At 43.6% G+C, this 23,936-nt stretch overlaps 1 protein-coding gene across 19 annotated transcripts in view; it reads right to left on the bottom strand.

Moving 5' to 3' along the window:
• The window catches only part of rims1a (regulating synaptic membrane exocytosis 1a), an 857,383-nt gene that overhangs the window by 382,825 nt on the left and 450,622 nt on the right, over positions 1-23,936 (bottom strand). For 18 of the 19 annotated variants that reach the window (XR_015753101.1, XR_015753102.1, XM_087979575.1 and 15 more), the window contains one exon: positions 2,408-3,249. Coding sequence is in view for 17 of the 19 variants with exons in the window: in XM_087979575.1 (XP_087835701.1) it covers positions 2,408-3,249 (842 nt within the window). In the remaining 2 variants the exon portion in view is untranslated. Of the gene's footprint in view, positions 1-2,407; positions 3,250-23,936 lie in introns of those variants that run through there. The other variant, XM_087979691.1, reaches the window with a different exon arrangement.

The raw sequence follows: 23,936 nt of genomic DNA, 5'->3' as shown, positions 1-23,936 counted from the left end.
CTCCTTTAAGTGTTGTTTAACGTGGAAGAGTACCAATTCATCAGCTGAGGGAGGATGGTACATGGTAATCAACAGGAGGTTTCCTTGCCAGGGTTTAACTTGAAGCCACGAGATGTCATGGGGTTGGGCGTCAATGTTGATGACTCTCAGGGCAACACCATCTCTATTGCATCTGTCCTGCTGGTGAGACAGGACCTATCCAGGGAAGGTGATGGTGGTGTCTGTGACATTGTCTGTAAGGTATGATTCCAGAAGTATGACTATGTCAGGGTGTTGGCTTGAATAGTCAGTGACAGCTCTCCAAATTGTGGTACTAGCCTGAAGATGTTAATGAGGAGGACTTTGCAGGATCGACAGGGATGTTATACTATTGTCTTTTCCGGTGCCAAGATCGATGCTTGGTTATCCGTCCAGTTTCATTTCTATGTGACCTTGTAGCAATTAGTGCAACTGAATGGCTGGTTGGGCCATTTCAGAGGGCAATTGAGAGTCAACCACATTGTTGTCAGTCTGGAGTCACATGTAGGCCAGACCAGGTGAGGATGGCAGCTTTCTTTCCCTGAAGAACCAGATGGGTTTTCTGACAATTTACATGGTCATCAGTAGATTCTTAGTTCTAGATTGTTTGAAAAATTGAATTTAAGTTCCACCAACTACCGTGGTTTGATTCAAACCCAGATTGCCAATGGGTCGCAGACCCAGTCCAGCAGCTATGTCTTTTATGACCTGAGCAACTTGATCATTAGTACTGCTGATGAGCCACTTCTGGTGGTGGACACTGAAATCCCCCTCCAGAGTATATTTTGTGCCCTTGCCATCCTCTCTAAGTGTTGCTCAACATGGAGGAGTACCAATTCAGCAGCTGAGAGAGAACAGTATGCCATAACCAGCAGGGGGTTTTCTTACCCACATTTAACCTGAAACCATGACACTTCATGGGGTCAGGAGCCATGAGGTCTCCCAGGGCAACTCCCTTCTGACTGTATAGCAGTGTGTGGCCACATCTGCTGGGGTCTGTCTTTCGGGTGGGAGAGGACATATTCAGGGATGGTAATGGTGGTGTCTGGTGGTGTCTCACGGAATCATGTCTGACAGACAATGTCAGGCTATTACTTGTCTAGTCTGTTTGACAGCTCTCCAAATGTTGGCACTTGCCCACAGATGCTAGTAAGGAAGACGTTGCAGGTTGACAGGGTTGTTTCTGCGGTTATATTTTCTGCTGCCTTGATCGTTGGCAGGTGATCCATCTCATTTAATTTCTTTGAAACTTTGTTGTGATTGGTACAACTGAATGGCTTGCTAGGCCATTTCAGAGGGCAACTGAGCATCAACCATATTCTTGTGGGTCTGGTGTCATGTGTCAGCCAGACCAGGTGAGAATGGCAGATTTCCTTCCCTGAAGGGCACGAGTGAACCACACAGATATTTCTGACAATCGACGTGGTCATCAGTGGATTCCAGATTTAAAAAAAAACGAATTCAAGTTCCACCAACTGCCGTGATTCCCCAGAACATTTTCCAGAACAAATCTGGATTAATTATCTTGTGATAATACCACATCATCCTGATGTTTGTTCCCAGTGTTAATCCCAGTACTCATGCCTGTCTATCTATCCCTGTGTTTCTCCTGATGTCTCTGTCCTAAGTATTACATTTTAATTTGTTCCTAGGTTGTGGGCATTGCCTTTAGTGCCCATTCCTAATTGTTGAGAGTTAAATGCATTGCTGTGGTTCTGAATTACGTGTAGACTAGACTGGGAAAAAATGGTAGATTATTTACCTAAAGAACATTAGCGAACCAGATGGGTTTTTACTACAATTGACAGTGATTATATTTAGATTAGATTACTTAGTGTGGAAACAGGCCCTTCGGCCCAACAAGTCCACACCACCCCGCCGAAGCGCAACCCAGCCATACCCCTGCATTTACCCCTTACCTAACACTACGGGCAATTTAGCATGGCCAATTTTACCTGATCTGCACATCTTTGGACTACCATTTTTCTTATTTTCTTTCACTTTTTTATTAAATTCAAATTTCACCATCTGAGATGGTGGGATTCCAAGTTTAATCAGCAGCACGCGGCTCTGGATCACCAGTTATATTACCATTATGCCATTGCAATTATTATGTTGGTTTATTTATGTCACTGTTCATCCCAGTTTGTGTCTGTGTTGATTCCCATTTATCTGTCCCAGTTTTTACCTTGGCTTCATCTCACCTAGTTTAGTTATCCAACTGTTTAACTCCAAATGTTTATCCTGATTTATCAACCTCAGTGTTTGTCGCAGTATATTTGCTACCATTGATGGAATGAGATTTTTCCTGGCATCCAGGTTTGATTTCATGACTACATATATATTCACAGAGGCAATATTAAAGCTGATTGAAAGTGTCAACCCTTACCTTTCTCACTAACGCTTTCACTTTCAATTTCCACATCTTCACAGCTAGTGTATTCTGGGGTAGATGCTCCTTCTTCCTCAGAGCTACTGACTGACATTTGTCTTTTTTTTCCAACCTTTTTCATTCGATGTGGTTTTGGTGGAGGTGGTCGAATGGATTCTGACTGGTCTGAACTGAGTGAATCATTCCTCAGCATGGTTTCATTCCTCTCTCGCTTTGTCCGAACCACAGCAGAGCTGGGATCCAGGTGCTTGTGGGCATCGTAATCCTTCACCTCCAAGTGTTCTGCAGGAACTGAGCTCCTCTTCGATATTGGGGGGCTCTGACTGCACAAATGTAGCTGTCTTGAAACCGTTGTTTGTACATCTGCAGTCTTCTCAATAGGGTGTTTCTGTTCTTGAGTCCCCAGTTGAGTCCTTCTTGGCAAGAGGTCCTCTACTCCCTGACCTTCCTCTGCATCAGTTTGAAGTACAGATACATCGCTGTGCCTTCTTTCATGCCGTGCTCTTGAAACCTTAGCATGCATACGCATTTGTTGTTCCTCCAATTGAGGTTTAACAGGACATCTTGCCAGGTTAGGGTCACTCTTATATTGATTCTGATACTCCTCCTCAATCTTTTGTTTTACCTCATCTGCTATTGTTTCCCCCTCTATTTTCACATCCATGTCCTGATAGTCTTGCGAACGACCTTTCTCTAAGCGCCGACTTTCTTGCTGCTCCCTAGGATGCTCTCGTTCATCAGCTGGCCTGTCACCTTGCTGAGAGGATGGCTTTGGTCCGTGCTTCCGTTCACCCTTGAGTCCTTTTCCATTCTGTTCTGAAACTAATGAACTCTTCTTCCTGTGAAGAAAACCATTAACAATGTGTCATTATTTTTCACCAAGTGTTCGCTTTTATAGTAAAGTTGGGATTGTAAAAGGCGAAATAAAGTCAATAACAAGCAAAACACACTAGTGATGTGGGTGCCTTTGATAATAATGCCAATGTGAGAAACTATGGTAAATCAAGTTAATATTAAAATATCAATCAATTCAATTTTTTGAAGCAAAACCAATAATTCCCACAAAGCCATGGAAGTAAAGACCAACATTTATTGTCCTTCCCAACTGCCCCCTGCAATAGCCGCTAGGCAATTTAAGTGTCGTCTGTCTGTAGTCATATGTAGGCTCGACCAGGTAAGGACAATAGATTTCTATTTGTGAAGGACTTCAGAGAACCAGATATGCTTTTATAATTTCATGGTTACCGTCAGTGAGACGAACATTCAATTTCAGATTCTTGAACTGAATTTAAATTCGACCAACTGCCATGGTGAGATTCAAACCCATGTCGCCAGAGTATTAACCTGGGCCTCTGTGGGGTGCATTCTCAAAATGGAAAGAATTATAGAATAGAATCTCTAGAGTGTGGAAACAGGCCTTTCATCCCAACGAGTCCACACTGACCCTCTGAAAAGTAACCCACCCAGACCCACTCTCCTATAACTGTCCCTGATTTCACCCCGTTTGGGCGGCATAGTGGTTATCACTGCTGCCTCATAGTACCAGGGACACAGGTTCGATTCCAGTCTCTGGTGGCTGTCTGTATGGAGTTTGAACATTCTCCCTGTGTCTGTGTGGGTTTCCTCTGGGTGCCCCGGTTTCCTCCTATAGTGAAAAGATGTGCAGGTTGGGTGAATTTGCTATGCTAAATTGCCTGCAGTTTTCAGGGATGTGAAGTGAGGTGCATTAGTCAGGGGTAAATGGAGAATAACAGGGTAGAGGAATGGGTCACCCTTTGGAGGGTCAGTATGGACTTGTTGGGGCCTACCCTACTCACCTAACCTGCACTTCTTTGGATTGTGGGAGGAAACGGGAGTAAACCTGCACAGATATGGGGAGAATGTGCAAACTCCATACAGAAAGTCGCCCAAGGCTGGAATTGAACCTGGGTCCCTGGTGCTGTGAGGCAGCAGTGCTAACCACTGAGTCATCTTGCTGGGCTTTGGGGAGAGAACATGCAAGTGGACCAGACATCTGTACACAAACATCAGCAGGTGAGTCTCAATCAATGGGTGGAAGGAGAAGGTCTCCTAATCAGATCTGGAGTCAAGTAGGGCTACACCCTCTCTCCAGCCTTGTTTGTAATTTGTGCAGAACCTTTTGATGAGTCCATCATCTGGAAGGATACCAGCCAGAGAAGGATGACTATCCCAGGCAGAGGGGACCTGCGCATCCAAGCCTCTCTGCACATGAAGGACACTGCCATTTTGAACTCTGATGCATTGTCATGAGCACCTGTAACCAGTTCAATCTGGCTTTGTGAGTCAAGTTAAATTGAGGGAAGAACAAGGAACTGGGATGACCGATCTCCTTCACGGCCAGTCCAGATTACCAGAGGGTGTTGGGAATACGGTTCGGAGGAGACAGTGTGTGCCAAAACTTGGAAAGAGCATATCACCAGGGTAAGACAGAAACTAGGCATATGGGAGCACTCCTCTTTATTGGAAGTTAAAATCCTGGTGATCAAGTGTGAGGCAGTCTCTGTGTTGCAGTACACGGCACTACAGGAGTCATTCAAGCCATCTTCCACTTTGTCTGGAGGTCAAAGATGGACTGTGTCCACAGGGTCACCCCATACAAAGATCTATGCATGTGTGAGGCTTCACTTAACAAAGGAGCAGCACTCCGAAAGCTTGTGATTTCAAATAATCCTTCTGACTTTGTCCATTCCAGTCCAACACCGGCAGTTCCATATTATGACTACCTTGGTGTTGTGGAGGATGGGCTGGCCAAGAAACATAATGCTCCAGTTATCATCTATTCCTTGTGAAACAATTTAGAAAAGAAAACACCTTTGACCACAATTTCATCAGGCAGTGGTCAACACATAACATCTTCAAGACTATGCAGGAAAAGGAGAGAGTTGATCCTGTCAATGGTTCCCTGAGTAGACTATGAAAGTTGTTTGGCATAACTTTCCAACAAGCAACCAAGGCATACCTTGGTAGGTGGTGAGAAGTACACTACCCATCAGATCTCTCATGTATGCCCAGGCTCTTTTTGCCACCACATGCTACCCTCAAAGTGGCTTTTGTGGTGTAGCAACTCCCACATCTCCTTCTGGAATGTGCCTTTGCAAAGAAGGTCTGGAGAGAGATGCAAATTGAAACTAAATGGCTTTTTGATGCATGAGTCTGTATTCTACAGGCTGTCCCTCAGGATGCACACTGAGACAAACATCAACTGTGCATGGAGTATCATCAATTCTGTGAAAGTCTGTGCAAAACATCTTGGTCTTTCTGTGCAAAGAGCTGACCTTGACCAATGGTGCAGATTGTCACAGTCGAAGGTGCGGGACTATATACTGAGGGATGCACTAAAGCTTGTGGCAGCTGCCACCAAAGGTGCAGTGGGGAAAGACCATCATCTAAAATCTTTCAGACAAAGTTATAACAACGGTCTGTAAGTTTCAAGATATCCTCATAGCATTCATGTGAATGTAAATAGTTTCATGTTTAGAAAGTAGCATTTTTGACGCAACTGGATTGAAGCTCTAATGAAGCTGTGATTGGTTGCTGATCTTGGTGGGAGTGTGCAGATACATCGACCATGGGATCCTTGATTCTCAACTGATCACATGAGAAGGGCCTGATTCCAGTGAGCCTTCACGCAAGAGGCAATGTGAGCCATGCTATGACTCTCCAGGTGACAGGCAAACCCCAAAATCCTGCATTAAATCCTCCATAAATACTGTCGTTGTATTGGTGGGAAGCTACAACGGATTCAGAATCCAGTTGTGATCTAATAGGACGAACTACAATTCTCCATTTCTATTGATCCCAAAGACGGATGATTATACCAATGGTCATATAGATTTGTACACAATGAAACCCAGTAGACTTGCTCCCAACAGCTCACCATAATCTTGCTGCGTGCTGATCTCAAGCCCCCACTACAACTATTTATGCTTGTAATTGCTGTTAGTGCACATAATTGTGGTGAGAGGGAGCCTATATTCTTTGCCAACTGAGCTGACCGATCCTTTGCCCCTTAACTATCAAGTCAGACAACCCAAAAGTACTTGTGATGTGGTTTCAAAAGGACTATAGTGTACACTAAGATGAAACAAAAGCCAAGCATAAAGGAATGCCTCTCTGGGCATCAAATGCAAGGTATTTGTAGGTCTGGCCCATTCCCTAAACTTGAGTTATGGCTTTCTTTGACGATCACAAATGAACTACGTTCCAAGGGAAACAATGTACAAACTCTAGACAAATGGGAAATAAATATACACTAGCCAAATTTGCCCTTAAGCTGATTGGCAAATTTGCTTAGGGAACAGTCTGACAGGATATCTGAAACTGGCACAGATAGACTGTAAATCAAATGGCTGAATGTCTCACTGCCAGAATTTTTCAACAATCACCAACACATAGCTCAGCCCTTCCTGTCAGCTTCTTCAACAGCACTGGAGACACCCCTCTCCGCCCATTCCCTTCAAAATGGCTGCAGAGATAAACAGACTGTCAACTTAAGCACTAAAGGTGGGAAGGTGGTAGTGGATGGTTGTTATTTAGACTGGAGACCTGTGACCAGCAGTGTTCCACAAGGGTCCACTTTTCTTTGACATTTATATAAATGATTTGGATGAAAATTTAGGAGACATGGTTTGTAAATTAGTGGTATCATGGACAGTGAAGAAAGTTATCTAAGATTACAAACAGATCAGATTCAATTGGATCAATGGCCTGACGAATGGCAGATGGAGTTTAATTGGGATAAATGTGAGATTTTGGTGGTTCATATGTAGAATGAATTGCCAGTGGAACCGGTAGTTGCAGGTACAGTTAGAACATTTGAAAGACATTTGAATGAATAAAAGGTTTGGAGGGATAAAATATGGAGGCATGGGATTGAGGGTGATTTTGCGCTTTAGATCAGAAATTGGCTAGCTGAAAGAAGACAGAAGGTAGTGGTTGATGGGAAATAATTATCCTGAAGTTGTTACTAGTGGGGTACCTCAAGGATCTGTTTTAGGTCCACTGTTGTTTGACATTTGTATAAATGATCTGGATGAGGGTATAGAAGGATGGGTGAGTATATTTGCAGATGACACTAAAGTCAGTAGAATTGTGAGTAGTAATGAAGGGTGTTGTAGGTTACAAAGAGACATAGATAAGCTGCAGAGCTGGGCTGAGAGGTAGCAAATGGAGATTAATGCAAAAAAGTGTGAGGCAATTCACTTTGGCATAAGTAACAGGAATGCAGAGTTCTGGGCTAATGGTAAAATTCCTGGTAGTGTCGATGAACAGAAAGATATCTGTTTCCAGGTACAGAGATCCTTGAAAGTTGCCAACCAGGGAGATACGGATGCTAAGAAGGCATACAGGGTGTTAGTTTTAATTGGTAGAGGGATTAAGTTTTGAAATCTTGTGATCATGTTGTAGCTGTCCAAAATTCTGATGTGGCCACATGTGGAGTATTGTGTACTGTTCTGGTCACATCATTATAGCAAGGCTGTGGAAGCTTTGGGAAGGGTTCAGAGGAGAGTTACTGGGACGTTGCCTGGTATGGAGGGAAGGTCTTACGAGGAAAGGCTGACAAACCGGAGGTTGTTTTTGTTAGAGAGAGAAAAAGGTTGAGAGGTGACTTAATTGAGACACATAAGGTAATCAGAGGGTTAGATAGATTGGACTGAGAGCTTTATTCCTCGGATGGTGATGGCTAGCACGAGGCGACATAGCGCTTTATATTTGAGGGGTGATAGATATAGGATAGATCTCAGAGATAGTTTCTTTACTCAGAGAGTAGTAGGGGCATGGAACACACTATCTGCAACAGCAGTAGACTTGCCAAGTTTAAGGGCATTTAAACGATCATTGGATAGGCATGTGGATGAGAATGGAATAGTGTAGGTTAGATGAGCTTCAGATTGGTTCCACAGGTCAGTGCAACATAGAGGGACGAAAAGCCTGTACTGTGCTGTAATGTTCTATATGGGCCAAAAGCAGGCAAGTGGGAATAGTTTGCTTTGGGAACAATGTCAGCGTGGACTGGCTGGATGAAAGAGTCTGTTTCCATGCTCTGTGATTGTGCCTCAGAAAGAAATCTGGAGAGGGATGCAATGGATTTTGTCAAGGTTCATCCTGAGCAGTTCCATGGTATAATGTTCTGTGTTCTGTGGACTTTTCTAGGGACACACTGTACACCCAGAAGCTAATATCAGAGAAAAACCCATTGGCCTGTATGTTTGTCATCCAATGAACACTACAAATATTAACTGTAATTGCAAATGTAGTGAGTTAGAAACAGCATTTGAAGAAATGGTTTGTACTTTATGCTAAATCAACTTTGAACAGTCATATAATTTATTTTTATAAATAATCTGAATAAAGGAGAAGGCAATGGCCTGGAGATATTATCGCTAGACTATTAAACCTCACACCCAGGTAATGCTCTGGATACCCAGGTGCAAATCCCACCAAGGCAGAGAGGAATTTGAAATCAATTTTGAAAATCTGGAATTAAGAATCTAATGATGACCATTGTCCATTGCCGGAAAAACCCATCTGGTTCACTAATGTCCTTAAATGAAATGAAATGAAATGAAATTTGCCATTCGCACCTGGTCTGGCCGACATGTGACACTACACCTACAAGAATGTGGTTGACTCTCAATTTCCCTCTAGCAAGTTATACCAGTTGCTACAAAGTCTCAAAGAACTGACATGAAATGGATGACCTTCGGCACTGGAAAAGGCGACAATAGAAACAGCCCATCGACCCTGCAAAGTCCTCCTTACTAATATTTGGGGGCAAATGCGAAAATTTGGAGAGCTGTCTGACAGACGAGTCAAGTAACAGCCTGACATAGTCATGCTCATGGAATCATACCTTACAACCCACCCAGATCCATTCCCCTACATTTACCCCTTCACCGTGTGGGCGGCATGGTGGCACAGCGGTTAGCACTGCTGCCTCACAGCACTAGAGATCCGGGTTCAATTCCCGACTCAGGCGACTGACTGTGTGGAGTTTGCAAGTTCTCCCCGTATCTGCGTGGGTTTCCTCCGGGTGCTCCGGTTTCCTCCCACAGTCCAAAGATGTGCAGGTCAGGTGAATTGGCCATGCTAAATTGCCAGTAGTGTTAGGTAAGGGGTAAATGTCGGGGTATGGGTGGGTTGCGCTTCGGCGGGTCGGTGTGGACTTGTTGGGCCGAAGGGCCTGTTTCCACATTGTAAGTAATCTAATCTAATCTTAAACCTACCACTACGGGCAATTTAGCGCGGCCAATCCGCCTAACCTGCACATCTTTGTGACTGTTCTCCATCAGCTGATGAATCGGTACTCCTCTATGTTCAACAACATTTAGAGGAAGCACTGAGGATGGCAAGGGCATAAAATATACTCAATGTCCACCACCAAGAGTGGATCATCAGCAATATTACTAATCAAGCAAGTCAGGTCTTAAATGACATAGCTGGTAGATTGGGTCAGTGGCAGATGGTGAGGGAATTGACAAGAAGGAAAAATATATTTGACTTCATCCTTAGCAATCTACCAGCTGCAGATGCATCTGTCCATGACTGTATCAGTAAGAGTGACCATTGTACAGTCCTTGGGGAGACGAAGGCCCACCTTCACATTGAGAATTACCTCCATAGTGTTGTGTGGAAACATCATTGCTAAATGGGACAGACTTCAAACAGACATAGCAACTCAAGACTGGGCATCAATGAGGCATTGTGGGCCATCAACAGCAGCAGAATTGTACCCCAGTACAATCTGTAACCTTATGGCCCAGCATATCCCCCACTCAACCATCATCATCAAGCCAGGGTTGAATGGAGAGTGCAGGAGGACATGCCAGGAGAAGCACCAGACATACCTGAAGATGAGTTGTCAGTCTGGTGAAGCCACCAAAAAGGACTACTTGCATGCCAAACAGCATAAGCAGCAATTGATAAACAGAGCTATGTGATCCACAACCAACAGATCAGATCTAAGCATTGCAGTCATGTAATATATAGTCGTGAATGGAGGTGGACGATTAAACAACACACTAGAGGAAGAGGAGGCTCTACAAATATCTCCATTCTCAATGACGCCAAAGTCTAGCACATCAGTGCAAAAGGCTGAAGCTTTCACAGCAATCTTCAGCCAAAAGTACCGAGTGGATAATCCATCTCAGTCTCCTCCAGTGGTCCCCAGCATTACAAATACTAGTCTTCAGCCAATTCGATTCACTCCATGTGAAATCAAGAAACAACTGGCGATACTGGATACTGTAGAGGCTACTGGCTCTGACAACATTCCGACAATAATTTGAAAGACTTGTGCTCACCTAGTCAGGCTGGTCCATACAGATACAACACTGGCATCTGCCCGACAATGTGGAAAATTGTCCAAGTGCATCCTGAATGTAAAAAGCCGGACAAATCCAACCCAGGCAATTACCGCCCATCAGACTACTCTCAATGATCAGTAAACTGATGGAAGGTGTCATCAACAATACTATTAAGCAGTATCTGCTCAGCAATAATCTGCTCAGTGATGCCCAGTTTGGGTTCCGCCAGGACAACTCTGCTCCGGACCTCATTACAGCCTTGGTTCAAACATGGACAAAATTCCAGAAGTAAGGTGAGAGTGACTTAACACCACTCTCTTAACACCAAGGCTGCATGTGATCAAGAGTGGCATTAAGGAACTGTACAATGATTAGAGTCATATGTGACACATATGACTCTGTGGAAGGTGGTTGTGGTTGTTGGAGGTCAGTCATCTCAGCTCCAAGAGACCTGTGCAGGAGATCCTCAGGGTCGTGTCCGAGGCCCAACCATACTCAGCTGCTTCATCAATGACTTGCCCTCCATCATAAGGTCAGAAGTGGGATTTGTGCACTGATGATTGCACAATGTTCAGCACTATTCTTAATTCCTCAGACACTGAAGCAGTCCATGTCCAAATACAGCAGGATCTGAACAACATCCAGGCTTGGGCTAACAAATGGCAAGTAAACTTTGCACCACATAAATGCCAGACTAAGACAATCATCAATAATAGATATTCTAACTACCGCCTATTGACATTCAATTGTATTACCATCAATGAATGTCCCACTATCAACATCCTAATGGTCATCATTGACCAGAAACTCAACAGGACTTATGGGGGTGGCACGGTGGCTCAGTGGTTAGCACTGCTGCTTCACAGCACCAGGGGCCCAGGTTAGATTTCTGCCTTGGGTGACTCTGTGTGGAGTTTGCACATTCTCCCAGTGTCTGCATGGGTTTCCTCTGGGTGCTCTGGTTTCCTCCCACAGTTCAAAGATGTGCAGGTCAGGTGAATTGGCCATGGTAAATTGCCCATAGGGTTATGTGCATTAGTCAGAAGGAAATGGGTCTGGGTGGGTTACTCTTCAAAGAGGGTCAGTGTGGATTGGTTGGCCGGAAGGGCATGTTTCCACACTGTACATAATCAAATCAAATCAAATCATATAAACACAAAAGCTACAAGAGCAGGTAAGAGGCTAGGAATACTATGGTGAGTAACTCACATCCTAATTTGCTAAAGCCATTTCTACCATCTACAAGGCACAAAATAGAAATGTGATGCAATACTCCGACAGGCCTGGATGAGTGTGCCCCAACAACACTCAAGGTTAACAGCATCCAGGTCAAAACAGCCCATTTGTTTGGTACTCCATCCACAAGCATCCGTTCCCTCCACCACAACCGCTAAGTAGCAGTAGTGTGTACTCTCTACAAGACGTATGCAGAAATTCACCAAAGATCCTCAGACAACATGTTCCAAACTCAATATCACTTCCATCCAGAAGGACAAGGGCAGCAGATATATGGGAACACACCATCTTCAAGTTCTCCTCTAAGCTACTCATCATCCAACTTGGTAATAATTGTTGCTTGTTCAATGTCACTATCTTCTTCACAGGTCAAAATCATGGTATTCTCTTCCTAACCCCATTGTGCGTCAACACATATCACATGGACTGCAGAGCTTCAAGAAGGGCAGCTCACCACCACCTTCCCAAGGGCAACTTGGGATGGGCAGTCAACACTGGCCAGCCAGCTATACCCACATCTCACAAATAAATAAATAAATTGTTTTTGGAGAACAAAATGTGGGCTTCAGTTCAGAGTCAGAACATAGAAATTAAAATGTGACCAAAGAATTATGAACGTATGATGGACTAACAGTAGGCAAAAGTGGGTACTGCAGATGCTGGAGATTATAATCAAGATTAGAGTGGCGCTGGAAAAGCACAGCAGGTCAGGCAGCAACGGAGGAGCAGGAAAATCGACATTTCGGGCAAAAGCCTGATGAAAAGCTTTTGCCCAAAACGTCAATTTTCCTGCTCCTCAGATGCTACCTGACCTGCTGTGCTTTTCCAGCACCACTCTAACCTTCACTCAGTCCTTTGAATCTGTTCTACCATTCAATAAGGTCATAGCAGATCTGATTTTTAAGCTCAAGTCTACATTCCTGTATATCCTAATCATCTTTCATCCACGGCCTTAAAAATATTCAAAGTTTCTGCATCCACTATCTTTTGAAGAAGGGAATTTCAAAGATCCAACCCTCAGAAAAACATTATCATCTGATTTAAATGGGTGATCCCTTCTTTTTAAACTATGGTTCTTTATTTCTAAATTGTACCCTAAAATAAAACATTCTGTCTACATCCACCTGGTCCAGTCCCCTCTGGATCTTATATGTTCCAGTTAAATCACCTCTGACACTTCTAAGCTCCAGAGGATAGAGGTCTAGCCTGTCTAGCTTCTTGTTATTCCAGGAATTACTCATAAACCTCTGAAGTGCTTCCAGTGCATATTCATGCTTCCGTAGGTATTGTGATCAGTACTGTACATAGTACTCCAGATGCAGTTTCACAAATGCCATGCATAATTGAAGCATAATCTCCTTCCTCTTAGCATGTAATTCCTCTCAGAATAAAACATAATATTTTATTTGCTTTCCCAATTACTTGTTATACCATCATGCTGACTTACTGTGATTCATTCAACTTTCTGCATTTCATAGCAGTTTACAGTTTAGATGCTTTAGTTTCCATCATGTTTTACAAAAGGAACAATTTCAGTTTCCCACATTGCACTTTGCCAACTAACTTATCCTGCCTATATTCTTTTAGATGTTCCTATATCCTATCCACAACTCACTTTAATTTTAAGTGATCATGGCCTCACACTGCAGTAGACAGTCCTGGCATTGTCACAATGTTCCTCTTTAAAATTGAGGTTCTCAAAGTTTGTGCGAAGATTTGTAGCTCGGGTGCTCGTTGTTGTGGTTCTGCTCATGTTGGGTATCGGGTCCTTCATTCTGGTGAGTTGTTGTCTGAGTGTGGCTGTTGGTTTGTGTGCCGTTATGAGTCCTAGGGGTCGCAGTAGTCTGGCTGTCAGTTCCAAGATGCTCCTGATGTATGGTAGTGTGGCTAGTCCTTTTGGTTGTGGTATGTCCTCGTTCCGTGGTCTTTCTCTTAGGCATCTGTTGATGAAGTTGCACAGGTATCCGTTTTGGCGAATACCTTGTATAGGTGTTCCTCTTCTTCTTTTTGCAGTTCTGGTGTCCACAAACTCCATCAACAAACACATCGACCTGGACCCAATATACCAACCACTACAGCGGAGAGCTGAAACTGACAACCAGAAGCGGCAGGGACAGACCACTATAAACACCGGAGGAAACATCAAAGAAGCGCTTCGCAGGAGGCTCCCAAGCACTGATGATGTCGCCTAGCCAGGGGACGAAACGTTTACAACAAAAACTTCCAGCTCGGCGAACAGAACTTTGAAAGTTGCCACCCAGGTAAATAGTGCGGTGAAGAAGGCATATGGCGTACTGGCTTTTATTGGTAGAGGAATTGAGTTCCGGAGTACTGAGGTCATGTTGCAGTTGTATAAGACTCTGGTGCGGCCGCATCTGGAGTATTGTGTGCAGTTTTGGTCGCCATACTATAGGAAGGATGTGGAGGCACTGGAACGGGTGCAGAAGAGGTTTACCAGGATGTTGCCTGGTATGGTAGAATGATCGTATGAGGAAAGGCTGAGGCACTTGGGGCTGTTTTCATTGGAGAAAAGAAGGTTTAGGGGTGACTTGATAGAGGTGTACAAGATGATTAGGGGTTTAGATAGGGTTGACAATGAGAATCTTTTTCCACGTATGGAGTCAGCTATTACAAGGGGGCATAGCTTTAAATTAAGGGGGGGTAGGTATAAGACAGATGTTAGGGGTAGATTCTTTACTCAGCGAGTCGTGAGTTCATGGAATGCCCTGCCAGTAGCAGTGGTGGACTCTCCCTCATTATGGGCATTTAAGCGGGCATTGGATAGGCATATGGAGGATAGTGGGCTAGTGTAGGTTAGGTGGGCTTGGATCGGCGCAAAATCGAGGGCCGAAGGGCCTGTACTGCGCTGTATTCTTCTATGTTCTAACCACAACATTAAGGTTCTATCTAAAATGTTTTCCTTTGGTTAGCTCAGGTCTCCCGTTCTTCATCATGCACCAGAATGTCTATACTTTGCAATTATTAGTTGTGATTGCAGCCATAGAATCATACAGAACAGAACAGGCCCATACAGTCTGTACAACCAAAATTACACTAAATCTACACCAGTCCCAGTTTCCTGTACTAAGCCCACAGCCTTGAGTATCACGACATTTCAAGTGCACATCCAAGTACTATATAAAGATGGAGAGATTTCCTACCTCAACTACCCTCCCAGGTAATGTGTTGCTAAACCGCCTACCTTTTACCTTATATTTATGTTCCTTTGTAAAACCCTTCAACTAAGAGAAACAACTGTTTTCCATTCACTCTGTTCATACTCCTCATAACCTTATACATGTGGGAAACTTTAATTTAACTGAAAACAATTGATAAAGCGGAACTTTTCTGGGCCATTTCAAAGGGTAGTTAAGAGTGGGTCACGAGTCACAAATAATTCAGTTTAAGGAAACCCCTTCTGCAAGGACTGAACCATGACTGATAAGAATCATAGAATCCATACAGTTCAGGCCATCAGGCCATCCAAGCAGGCCATTCAGTCCACACTGAGCCTCTGAAGAGCATCCCACCCAAAACCCCCATCTATTTCTGTAACCCTACATTTCCCATGGCTACCCCAATTAGATTGCACATCCCTGGACACTATGGGCAATTTAGCTTGGCCAGTCCAATTAACCTGCACACCTTTGGACTGTGGGAGGAAACTACTTCCCAACAGTAGGTAATTCCCCTAGTTCACCTCAGTTCAACCCAGAACTAGATATGCTCTTAACAGGTTTGGCTGTGTTGCCAAATTTTTACAATTCAACTCCCTCACTATACTGATCATGGGGAGATTGAAGTCTCCTTCCTTCCACCTCAATGGAATTGAATCCCTCCGTGGCTTCCCCCCTGCTTGATATCACTGCAATATTCTAATTCTAATCTCTAGTGCACACTTATTTCCACTGTTTTCAGTGACCAAGGGCCAAAACCCATCCTATTCACCTCCATGAATATCTCCATCTCTCTACCTTGCTCGCCTTTTTGAACATAATCTTCGCTCTTACCTTCGTAAAGGTCTCAATGCAGAAATAGGGAGCTGGGTTTGCCAACAACATAATTTAAGATGGCATAGTATGCAGAACTGATGTGTACAAAAGTTGCAATACTATGATCACATTTTTTATTATGTTAATTAAGTTCAGGAAAATAGATCACAGTATTTGTGAATTCTATTTCCTGATGTTTCATCTTGCAACCTGTAACATGTAATGCATCTACTGGGCACAAGCCACTTGAAACTCTTCAACCTTGGAAGACTGGGCTAAGGTCACCAACACAGTGATAATAGGAAAGGCTGTTAACAAGCTGATGCTGTTTCAAATCAGATGGAGGAGATTTCCTTCATGCAGCATAAACCCCTTCAATCTTTGTTGAATGATCAAGAACAAGGGGGTACACATTTAAAGTGAAAGGCAGGAAGTTTAGAAGGAATCTGATGAAAATCTGTTTCATCCCGAGAGTGATGGGGCTTGAAATGCACTGTCTAAGAGAACACTTAAGGTGCAAAACCTCACAATGTTTAAAAAGTACTTAGATGAGCACTATAAGTTTATCATTTATTTATTGTTGACACAACAGGCAGATCATAGCAAACAAGAACATACAGGTCAAAGGGTGCTTAGACAGAGAAATACAAGAAATATATACAGGAGATGCACAAAACAAGATCGCCATTAGCAAAATTCACATTGTTTGAGGTTACAGACATCCATTCAGCAGTCTAATAATGGTAGAGAAGTTGTTCTTGAACTTGTTGATGTGTGTGTTCAACCTTCTGCATCTTCTGCCTGATGAAAGAGGTTGTAGGAGAGCATTACTGGGATGGCAGGGGTCTTTAATGATATTGGCAGCCTTTCTGCAGCAGTGAGAAGTGTAAATAAAGTCCATGAATGGGTGGTTGGCTTCTGTGATGGTCTGGGCTGTGCACATAACCTTCTGTAATTCTTTACGGTCCTGTGCAGGGCAGTTGCCATACCAGGCCATTATACATCTGGTAGAATGCTTTCAGTGGTGCATTTGTAGAAGTTAGTGACGGTTCTTACGAACATGCCAAATTTCCAAAGCTGCCTGAGGAAGAAAAGGCGTTATTGTGCCTTCTTGACGGTCACATCTGCGTGGGAGATCCAGGGCAGATTATTGGTTGTTGTCACTCCAAGGAACTTGACACTCCTGAACCTCTCCAACTCAGCTCCATTGATGTAGATAGGGCATGTTCTCTTTCTTTTATCCTGAAGTTAATGATTAGTTCTTTTGTTCTGTCGGCATTGAGACAGAGGTTGTTGTCATTGCACCATGTCATTGCACCAAGCTCTCTATCTCTTTCCAGTATTCTGACTCATCATTGTTTGATATCAGGGGTGTTGTTAGGAAATCCTTAGGTGACGTTCATTCGAAATCTAGCTACACAGTCATAGGTGTACAGGAGGTACAGTAGGGGCCTGACAATGCATCCTTGCTAGCCGCCAGTGTTGAGGATTGTTGTGGAGGAGATGCTGTTCTCAACCTTCACTGATTGCAGTCCGTGGGTCAGGTAGATGAGGATCCAATTGAATATTGAAGTGGGTGGAGCTGAGACCTAGGTCTCGGAGTTTTGAGATTAGTCTAGAACGGATTATGGTATTGAAGATGCAGCTGTAGTTGATGAATAGGAGGCTGACATAGGTGTCTGTGTTATTCAACTGTCCCAGAGATGAGTGTAGGGCTAGGGAAATGTCATCTGCTGTGGACCTGTTTCTCCAGTAGACAAATTGCAGGGGATCAAGGCAGGCTGGGATGCTGGAGTTCATGTGGGGCATGACCTGCCTGTCAAATCACTTCATGATTATGGAGATCAGTGCCACTGGCAGTGTCATTCAGACTTGTTGCAGGAAGTTTTACATTCAAGGCAATGGGTCTCGTGTGGGTAAGTGGAACTAGTGCAGGTATGTATTTGGCAGCACAGACCTGACGGGCTGAGGGGTCTCTCCTGCATTCTCGAAATTTATTTCCTAAATAGTGAGGAACTATAAACAATTGATTCAAAAGGAAGATTCAAGTGCCTGGGTTGGAAATAGCTGAAGTATATCTTGTACCGAGCTACAATAGATGCAAAAACAAAAATTGAGAAGGCTAATAGAATGGTGACTGGAATGGAAAGGATTGGCAACAGTGCTACAGCTGTACTGAGCTCTACTTCAAGCCTTTTTTCAATCACATGTTCAGATCCAGGCACCACATCTCAGTAAAAGAATATAGGCCTTGAAGAATGTTCAGCAGAAACATATGATCCCTACATGACAGAGGACAATATGTATGCTCTAAACCTTTATACCCTTGAATGTAGACCATTAAGGGATTGAGAGGTTTAAACTGGTTAATGGAACTGACCAAGTATATAAAGGGAAATTATTACTTATTTTTGGAGAGTTCAAAACAAGGGGATAAATTCTTAAAATTAGATTAAAGGCATTTAGGAGTTATGATACATCACCATACAAAGGCAAGTGAAAGTCTGGTGGCATCACCACCAAAAACACTATCAAGCTCAGTGAAAAGAAAAGTGACAGTGCTGAGATATATGGGTTTGGGACTGAATAGCCTCCTGCCATTTGCAGTACACACCTTTAACATCATAATAATAGTGTGCTTTTCAATTGAGGAAGATTGCTGTAAATTCTAACTGTAAGGCTATAGGAGCCTTCCAAGAACTGGAAAACTATACTGTACATTTGTTAACCAAATGAAAATCACATTAAAATTTAAATAGAGTCATACAGCGTGGAAATAGACCCTTCGGTCCAACTTGTCCGTACAGACCAGATGTCCCAATTAGACCTAATCTCATTTGCCAGCATTTGGCCCCTATCCCCCTATCCATATACCCATCCAGATGCCTTTTAAATGTTGTAATTGTACTCGCTTCCACCACTTCCTCTTGCAGCTTGTTCTATATGTGCACTATCCTCTGTGTGAGAGGTCCTTTTTACATCTTTTCCATCTCACATTAAACTTATGTCTTCTGGTTTTGGACTCATCTACTCTCAGAAAAAGAAACTTTGGCTATTCAACTTATCTATGACGCTTCTGATTCCATAGACCATTATAAGGTCACCCCACAGCCTCTGATGCTCCAAGGAAAATAACCCAACCTATTCGGCCTCAGCTGATAACTCAAACCCTCCATTTGAAGCAACCTCCTTATAAATATTTTCTGCATCTTCTTGAGTTCAACAACATTTGCCCTATACAAGGGTGACCAGAAGTGCACACAGTACCCTAAAAGTGGGTTCACCGATGTTCTGTACAGTTGCAACCTTTTGTCCCAACTTCTAAACTTGATATTTAGACCAATGATGATAAGGAGGCCACACACCTTCACCACTCTGTATACCTGCGACTTCAATTTCAAGGAATCTTGCACGTGCACCCCTAGCCGAGAGTGTGGTGGTGGAAAAGCACATAGGTTTCTTAGTTCGGTAACCGTCACCAAAGCCCTACCATGAATTGGATAAGTCCTGCCGTATTTTGCCTTACCAAAATGGAATACCTCACATTTATCTAAATTAAATTCAGTCTGCTGTTCCTCAGCCCATTGGTACATATGAATTATAAAGAAACATATTATCTAAATAGTGAGACTGTAGAGCTCTGACATGCAAAGAAATCTGGGAATCCCAGTATACAAATCGCAGAAGGTGTAGCAAGTAATCAGGAAGGCTAATAGAGTGCTATGTTTTACTCTGAGGGGAATTGAAGGTAAAAGTAGGGAGGTAATGCTTCAGTTATACAGTATTTTTGTAAGACTATATCTCGAGTGCTATGTACAGTACTGACCACCATACTTGCATTAATATTTGGAAGCCTAGATTAGATTCCCTACAATGTGGGAACAGGCCCTTTGGCCCAACAAGTCCACACAGACCCTCTGAAGAGTAACCCACCCAGACTCATTTCCCTCTGTCTAATGCACCTAAAACTATGGGCAATTTAGAATGGCTAATTCACCTGACCTGCCCATCTTTGGACTGTGGGAGGAAACCAGAGCAACCGAAGGAAACCCACGTAGACAGAGGGAGAATGTGCAAACTCCACACAGACAGTTGCACAAGGCCGGAATCGAACTTGGGTTCCTGGGGTTGTGAGGCAGCAGTGCTAACCACTGAGCCACCGTGCCGCCCCGTTACTAGACTAATAATCGGAATGTGCAGATTGCCGAAAAAGGAAAGACTAGGCAGGCTAGTCCTGCATCCTGCAGAGCTTAAAACAGTCAGAGATGACTTAATTATAGCAGATAAGATCCTGACAGGACCTGACCAGGTGCAGGTGGAAAAAAATGCTTCCTCTAATTGTAGAGGCCAGAATTGGATGTCATAATCAAAAAATAAGGGGTAGCTCATTCAAGACAGAGATGAGGAACTTCTTTCTCTCAGAGCATGCCACCCTGACTTATGTTTGGCGCAGAGTCGAGAATGTGGTGCTGGAAAAGCACAGCAGGTCAGGCAGGATCTGAGGATCAGGATAATTGATGTTTCAGGCATAAGGTCTTCATCAGGAATGAGGCCTGTGGGCCAGGGGGAGCTGAGAGATAAATGGGAGGAGGATAGGGCTGGGGGGAAGGTAGCTGAGAATGCAATTGATAAATGAAGGTGGTGGAGAAGGTGATAGGTTGGAGAGGAGGGTGGAGCGGATAGATGGGAAAAACGATGGACAGGCCAAGAGGCCAGTGCTGAGTTGGATGTTTGGGACTGGGATAAGGTTGGGTGAGGGGAAATGAGAAAACTGGTGAAATCCACATTAATCCCATTTGGTTGCAGATCCCAAGACGGAAGATGAGGTGTTCTTAATCCAGACATTGGGTGGTTAGAGTTTGGCGATGGATGAGGCCCAGTACCTGCAAATGCTTGGTGGAGTGGGAGGGGAGTTGAAGTGTTCAGCCATGAGGCGGTGGGGTTGATTGGTGTGGGTGTCCCAGGGGTGTTCTCTGAAACAATCCACAAGTTGGTGTCCTGTCTTCCCAATGTAGAGAAACCACATTGTGTGCAATGAATACAGTAGGTGACATTGGTGGAGGTACAGGTAAATTTCTATTGAATGTGGAAGGATCTTTTGAGGCTTTGGATGGAGGTGAGGGGGGAGGTGTGGCCGCAGGTATTGCACTTTCTGTGGTGGCAGGGGAAGGTGCCGGAAGTGGGTAGTGGGCGGGTGGCGGGGGCGTGGATCTGACAAGGGAATCGCAGGGGGAATGCTGATATGGGTAGGGAGGGAAATATATCCCTCGTGGTGGGGTCTGTTTGTAGGTGATGGAAGTGGTGGAGGACGATGTGATGTATACAGAGGTTGGCGGGGTGGAAGATGAGGACCGGGGGGGGGTTCTGTCCTTGTTGTGTTGGGAGGGATAGGGTTCAAGGAGGGAGGTGCAAGAAATGGAGGAGATGCACTGGAGAGCATCGTTGACCACCTGGGAGGGGAAATTGTTGTCTTTGAAGAAGGAGGCCACCTGGGATTTTCTCTGGTGGAATTGGTCGTCATGGAACAGATATGGCAGAGGCAGAGGAATTGTGACTAAGGGACGGCATTTTTGGAGACAGAGTTCTGAAGATTTCAGATTTGTAGTCCATACTGATTGTCCTGTTTAGATCCAAATTGGGTTGGTCTGAATGTAGTCCTGAGTCAATGCAGGATCAGTCAGTCCCATAGGCAGACACTGAGGAAGGTGATTTGGCTGTGGTAGTGAATCTGCTTCAGGACGTGACTGAAGAGCTTCAGGGAAGAGGAGATAACCTAGGGGGTGCAGTAAGAGAGGGACTCACTCAGATGCTTATAGAGAGAGGAGGAAAACGTCTTCAAGGCAGGTATTCCTTGGTAGAAGCTTCACAGTGGTGCTGAAATCAACTAGGAGAAATTGAGGACTGCAGATGCTGGAGATCAGAATCAAGACTGTGGTGCTGGAAAGGCACAGCAGGTCAGGCAGCATCCAAGGAGCAGGAAAATTGACGTTGGGTTGGTGATGTAATTTCATGTGATGTAATTTCCTGTGGTGATGTCATTTCAAGTTCTTTTTCTCAGGGGGTGGTAGATGGGGTCTAACTCAATGTGTTTATCAACACAAAACATTGAGGGCACTAAATGGGTGTGCTAACACCAGTGCATCTACGATAATTGCCCAACAGGCCAGTTGGGGTCACTCACCAGTTTTCTACTGCTGGAAGTGTTCATGATGCTCCTTGCATTTGGTTTGCAAGAGAGAACAAGAAAGATTTAAGAGAAAATCACTTTGGTATCCTTTACTGAAGCTTGAAACCCTTCTAGGATTCAAACATCTTTTGACTGCGAGAACACACGAACTGGGAGAACTGGACACTTCCCTCATATTGTCAAACTGTTCTTTAAAAAAAACCAAAGGCCTCTTAAACCTAGATACTTTGGCACCTATGCCTTTACATCCTGTCTTCAAAAAAAACTCAAGACAAGTTAAACTTTTTAAAGTGACAACATCATCACATGACCAACTCCTGCTAGTGAGTTATTTCATCATTATCAGGGGAGATATCTTAGGAGTATGAGGAGGTGAAGAAAGCCATCTTATGTGCATAAGATTGCGGACAGAGGCCTGCAGACAATGTTTCACTGAATCGAAGGAGGGCTCCTTGTCAAACATACATTGAGTTTGAAAGGATCAAACAAAGTAATTTTGATATGTGGATAACAGCATTAAAAATAGATCAAATATATGACGCACTTAGAGAGATGATTATTTTGTAAGAGTTCAAAAATACACTTTCTGAGGTAGTGAGAAGTCATGTGGAAGAGCAGAGATTTAAAATAGCAAGATAAGCAGCTGAAATGGTTATGATTATGAGTTGGCTCATAAATCAAAATTTGTCTTCTGACATCAATTTCAATCAGTGAGGGATAGAAATTGGGTAAAAGGGATATCCTCAGGTGGTAAGGGAAAAGTAGATCTCAGTGAAGATAATAAAGATAACTTACCACAGGATAAAAAGTAAACACATGAAGGGGAAAGCTCAGGTGTTTTCACTGCAATACAGTAGACCACATGAATTCACACAGTGTTGGTGGTTCAGAAAAAGCAGTGGAAAGATGGATATGGGAAAACAGGATAAGCCAATGAATTTTGGTGAAGTGGTAAGGAAAGCACTGTGGAGGCTAAAACGTTGCACCGGAATGTACAACCTGGTCAGAGGTTGGTTGAGAAGGAAATACCAGACCATCTTAAACCACTTACTTGTGAAGGTAAGGTTTACATGCATAGGCCAGAAGGAGTAAGCAAAGAAGTTACAGTTTTAAGAGCTACAAGTAGTTCTTCTTTAAAGTGATGGTTGTGTTCTTGTGCGTTCCTGCATAACGTAAAATTTGTGCAATAAAAATAGCTTTTAAAGTGTTGGTGATGCAATCATATTGTAGCCAACACACTTTTTAAAAGTTCATGCTTTAGAAGCAACTTCCCCTTTTTGTCAGTCACATTGCAGCCAATATGCATTGATGAAATGTGTTAATGCAGAATGACCTGTATGGGATCATGTCAGTCTTTGATATTGAAAGATGAAGAGATAAGTAATTCAGGAGGACTATTGCTAGAAAATGTGCTGGTATGTGGAACTGATGAGCTTGTGCCCGAAGCGTCGATTCTCCTGTTCCCTGGATGCTGCCTGGCCTGCTGCGCTTTTCCGGCAGCACATCTTCGGCTATGTGGAACTGATGCTGAAACAATAATTGCTCCATTATGTAATGAGAGGATGGAGTGTCCAATAAAAAATGGAGAAGTGGTAATAAGAGTATTGGGGAAAATCTAGTATTCCTGGAGCCAATTTGTCCGTGGTAATGATACAGCTGGATCAAAGGTAGGAATGCTGCCTACTGTGATCGAAAAGCCAGTGGAAAATCAGGTCACTAAAATATCACAGGTAGTATATCCTGGGATTTTTCCTGACTGCGTGATAACAACATCACAGAGTTGA

Source organism: Chiloscyllium plagiosum, unplaced genomic scaffold (genome assembly GCF_037043375.1).
Source record: "Chiloscyllium plagiosum isolate Xiang-an unplaced genomic scaffold, Cpla_swu_hap1 HiC_scaffold_3, whole genome shotgun sequence".
Lineage (NCBI taxonomy): Eukaryota > Metazoa > Chordata > Chondrichthyes > Orectolobiformes > Hemiscylliidae > Chiloscyllium > Chiloscyllium plagiosum.
Note: the sequence above shows the minus strand (reverse complement) of the source record. Positions and strands in the feature narration are given on the sequence as shown.